Source organism: Paracoccidioides lutzii, assembly GCF_000150705.2.
Source record: "Paracoccidioides lutzii Pb01 unplaced genomic scaffold supercont2.8, whole genome shotgun sequence".
NCBI classification, from domain to species: Eukaryota; Fungi; Ascomycota; class Eurotiomycetes; order Onygenales; family Ajellomycetaceae; genus Paracoccidioides; species Paracoccidioides lutzii.
Window position 1 is genome coordinate 599,323 of NW_015440954.1, and position 4,908 is coordinate 604,230.

At 42.0% G+C, this 4,908-nt stretch overlaps 1 protein-coding gene across 1 annotated transcript; it reads left to right on the top strand.

Moving 5' to 3' along the window:
- Window positions 1-2,886: 2,886 nt before the first annotated feature.
- Window positions 2,887-4,141, top strand: PAAG_03138 (alanine-glyoxylate aminotransferase; the record flags this gene model as incomplete). Its single annotated transcript, XM_002794547.2, has 2 exons — window positions 2,887-2,975; window positions 3,082-4,141. The coding sequence occupies 2 exons, from the start codon at window positions 2,887-2,889 to the stop codon at window positions 4,139-4,141; spliced, it is 1,149 nt and encodes a 382-aa protein (XP_002794593.2).
- Window positions 4,142-4,908: the final 767 nt, after the last annotated feature.

The following is a 4,908-nucleotide window of genomic DNA, read 5'->3' on the forward strand; positions in this document are numbered from 1 at the left end:
ATTTGATTGCAAGATATATACAGGTTCAAAATTGCCATTTGACCTTGCAAAATAAATCAAATCTCTTAATGCTAGTGATTTCTCCATCACATAGATATCTTTTTCATTCAAATATACTGTGAAACTTGTCATTCTGTCAGAGGACATTATCAAGATTAAATAATTATTACCATGTGTCAATTGTTTGAAAGTATAGTCTTTGTATACAAGTTTTCTGAGGCTTATTAGATTGATCTCTAGCTTCAAAACATAATAAATATCATTCAGTTGAATATTCACATTTTTAGTTAAGATGCTCACTCTTTCTACAGCTGGTACTGAAGCTATAGATTCATCTGCCATCTTCAACATGATATTCATCTTCTGAGATATAACCTCAATAATATTCTTCAGGGGTATGGCATGGGCTTTTGATTCAAAGTCTAGAACTCAGGTATCCTTCACCACTTTATCAGTGAAATATACCATCTCTTTAATACAGAATACTTACTTTATAACACTATGAACTAAAGCAGTGTTGTCAATATTCTTATTCTTGTTCTTCTGAATATCTTTCTTTTTTTAATTCTTAGAGTATTTTTCTGAATATTTTGTTCAATAGTTAGTTTTAAGATACTCTGTCTTCTGACAATGATAGTATATCTTTTTCATGTTGTGACTATTTTGTTTGAACTTCTTATCTTTGTCTTTATCTTTAATTCTCAAATTATTATTCTTATTCTTATTCTTTTTTCATAAATCTGAGATACTATTTGCAGAATTTTTTGTATTTATCATGATAGTATTCTGTTCAGCAGCTGATAGATATAATAGAATATCTTGATATAATTTCATGAAGTCTATCTCAATATTATGAGCATTGATATCTTTTTCAGTATAGTTCATTCTATCTCTGATGAATGATGCTCATTCAGTGCTGACACCAGTTAATAAACAGTTGAAAAGAACAAAATCTTTAATTTTATATCTTAAATAGATATATTCAATCTGAATGATGATCAGACATTCTACAAAAGCTCTATCTGAGCCTTTTGACTTAGCTGTCAAGCTAATCAGCTTCTCAAAAAGATGAGTGCAGTGAACTGCAGACCTCTCTGAGAAGTTCTCTTCTATGATTATTCATAGATTATATACTGACAACTGATGATCTGATGATATTATAAAATAAGATTTTGCTGCAGATAAGATTGCAGATCACATATGATTATAGAGTCATACATTTCTTTCAGTTCAAAAATATTGCATATTTATACTGATATCATCCTCAGAGGTAGATTGCTTCTAGTTGAGAATATCATTGATTTCAAATTGCTTAGCAGTCAGTAAAATCTCTTTCTTTCACATTAAATAGTTCACAAAATCAGTCAGAATGACAGATTTCTTGATGTGCTTCACTTGATCTCTAAATTCAGTCAAAAATCTTCATTATAACAGTAATCTTGCCTTTTATCTGTAGATAGTTTACAAGATCTTCACTCATTTCATTACTATCAGCATTGATAATGAGTATCTCTCTGCTAGCTATTATCATTTCAACTTCTTGCTGAAGTTTTACAATCTCTAATCTCATCAAAATTTCTTTACTAACTTCTGACACCTGATCACTAGAGTCAATTGAATTCTCTGACATTTCATTAACCAGGTCTTCATATACATTATTAGACTCATTTGATTTCTCCAGAATTATCTTGTCTATCTCAAACACTTCAGAGGCACTTCTACAGACTATAATAGATGTAGACAGTGAATCTGCAGGCTCTGGAGTCCTATTCTCTGAGGTTCTATCCTCAGATCCTCAGTTTTGTCTCCTTTTTGGCACGTATTCTTCTGTCAAATCTGGCGTTCCACCTGAACGTAGATTGACCATTGATGTTGTCCAATTCTGGGGTTATAAGTTTTGTTCACAGTTTGATTGCAGCTTGTTCACAGCTTGTTCACAGTTCATTCACAGCGGGAGACCTCTAATTCAAGGGTCTCATAACCTCTTGGAGGACCGATATCAACCTTATTGCATTGTGGGACTCTAAGCGAGCTAAGCTACAACTAATAAATATATCGGTGCACGTGACCTCGGGTAGCCGGGAATCCTCCAACACAAACTCCCGGCTGCAGCATCGAAGCAGAAGAGACGAAGACGAAGACGAGACGAGAGAGGATCGACGAGAGTGTTGATGTCTTATTCCAGGGTATGTTACATACAACTATGTGAGTAGGAGATAGATTGTCGTATCCTTCAAACACCCTGTGGTGGAGAAATCTTAAAGGATAGAAACCGAAAACGGGATTTGCCCGCCCTCAACATTTCTTTTGAAAGACTCCGCTGGTCGGGATTGTATAGCCGCACTCAGGTCACTTTCAATATACATCCCCATTTTATCATTTTATAATCTGTGGCCCATCGGCTCCACTGGCCTTATTATTCCCGCACAAATACCTGCCCCTGAGCATCCTTCGTTGGCCCGATCTTGCTGAGCAATAGCTTTTTAATTTTTTTTTTTTTTTTTTTTAATTTTTTTTTTTTAATTTTTTTTTTTTTTTTTTGAACTGAGAAACCAAAATAAATATTTCAGAGGAAGCAAGAAACAGAGAAACTCCGCGCTCGTCCAACAACCTGGCTCCGGCATTCCGATCTGTGGCCCGTTGAACCCCGCAAGTGCAGGCATCCTGGCGATCTCACGGGCAAACCCGCGTCTGAGTCTGATCTCTCGACACCTCGATCAGAGACTCCCATTACCCGCCCTGAACACCCCCTTTTCGACCGAGAGATCCGTGTCTGTCGAGCCCGACGATCTCGAATATAGTCCCCTCCAGCGAACCTCATCTCTCCCCAACAACAACAACAACAACAACAACAACAACAACACTACTGCTCAAAGAACCAGAAAAATGTCCACTCAAGCCTCTCACGCTACCGTCCTGATTCCGGGGCCCGTTGAATTCGACGATGCGGTCCTGCAGTCTATGTCACATTTTTCGTTCGTACCTCTGTTTATAGCTCCCTGCCATTCCGTACCATATTGCTGTCTATCCTCCAGCTAACTAAGATACAACTGTTAAAAAATTAAACAAAAAAATATACAGTGAGAGCCATGTCGGGCCCGCTTTCGTAAAGACATTCGGCGAATCCCTCACCCTCCTCCGCCGCCTCTTCCAAACCACCTCCCCATCCTCTCAACCCTTCCTCCTCGCCGGCAGCGGCACCCTGGGCTGGGATCTCGTCTCCGCCAACCTCATCGAGCGCAATGAAAACGCCCTGGTCTTACACACCGGCTTCTTCGGTGACTGCTTCGCCACATGCCTTGAAACCTACGGTGCCAAAGCAACCCAACTCAAAGCCCCGATCGGCGAACAACCCTCCCTCACCGAGATCGAACAAGCCCTCAAAGAGAAACCCTACAAAATTCTCACAGTCACCCACGTTGACACCTCCACCGGCGTCCTGGCAGATATCAAAGCCATAGCCGCCCTCGTCCGCCGCGTCAGCCCAGACACCCTCGTCGTGGTTGACGGCGTCTGCAGCGTCGGCGCGGAGGAAATAGCCTTTGATGCCTGGGACCTCGACGTCGTGCTGACCGCCAGCCAGAAGGCCATCGGCTGTCCTCCAGGCCTCAGCGTGGTCATGCTCTCTGGCCGCGCCATCCAGTGCTTCAAGGCCCGCAAGTCCCCGCCCGCCAGCTACTACGCCTCCATCGCAAACTGGCTGCCCATCATGCAGAACTACGAGGCCGGGAAACCCTCCTACTTCGCCACGCCTGCCACCCAGCTCGTGCATGCCATGCACACCACCCTGACGCAAGTGACTAGCAAGCCGCTTGCGGGCCGTTTTGCAACACACAAGGCTACCTCGCAGCGTGTTAAGAAGGCTGTCGCAGATTTGGGGTTGCAACAGCTGGCTACAAAACCTGAGAACCAGTCTAATGCCATGACAGCCATCCGCTTGCCGGAGGGCGTAACCCCACAAGACATCTTGCCTCTTCTGGCGAAGAAGGGCGTTGTGTTCGCTGGTGGATTGCATAAGGAGATTGCGTCTAAGTATATCCGCTTCGGGCATATGGGGGTCAGCGCCACAGACCCTACACGGCAAGATATTGATAGGGCAATTGCGGCTTTGAAGGAGGCTTTTGCGGAGCTGAGGAAGTAGTTTGTTTTCCCCTTGTTGAGAGCGAGGTTTTCGTTTATTTTTGTCCGATAGGATATATTATTATAAATAAATTTTAGTATGAGAGCCTTATATCTTGCTTACCGCATGTAAATCGGTGAGGGAAAAGGGAGTTAGTTACTTAATGCGATGAAAAGAGATTAAATGGAAGCATGCTTTTCAGTTGGTCATACAGCTAAGGGGGTTGGGAAAAGTTCGACCCCGCACGCATTGAAAAACGTCAAGACCTTAATCTTTTAAAAGTTGTTGCCCCTCATGTGGTTTCAACTGACCTGCAAAACTTTCTTAGCAACAGCTTCCAATTAAAACTACCTAGGTATCGACGTGCTTCATATGAACAGACAGACTTGACTGTCTGTAGAAAAATGTTGACAGGAAAGCAGATCGATCCCTCCTGACTGAATTATTTTTAATATGTATCGTAGTGTAGAAGCAAAGCAACTGAATTAAGAACCACAAGCAACTCAACTTCAGAATTCATAACAGCAACTAAACTAAACCTACATCGCTTATCTATCTCTTCTCTGTGCAAAAGTTTATCGAGGAAAAAAGAGAAAAACGGGAGGCATATAGAAAGTTGCCGAATACACAATCGGGTGTCAGAATCAAGATATTCGCGGGGTGAATGTAGAGAAGGAATGCAACGGTAACTAATGCAGATGGGTTAAATAAGTTGAAAGGAAAAAACGGAAAATGTTATTACGAGTCAACGTATTTTGGTTGCGGGGGGGGGGGGGGGGGGGGGGGGG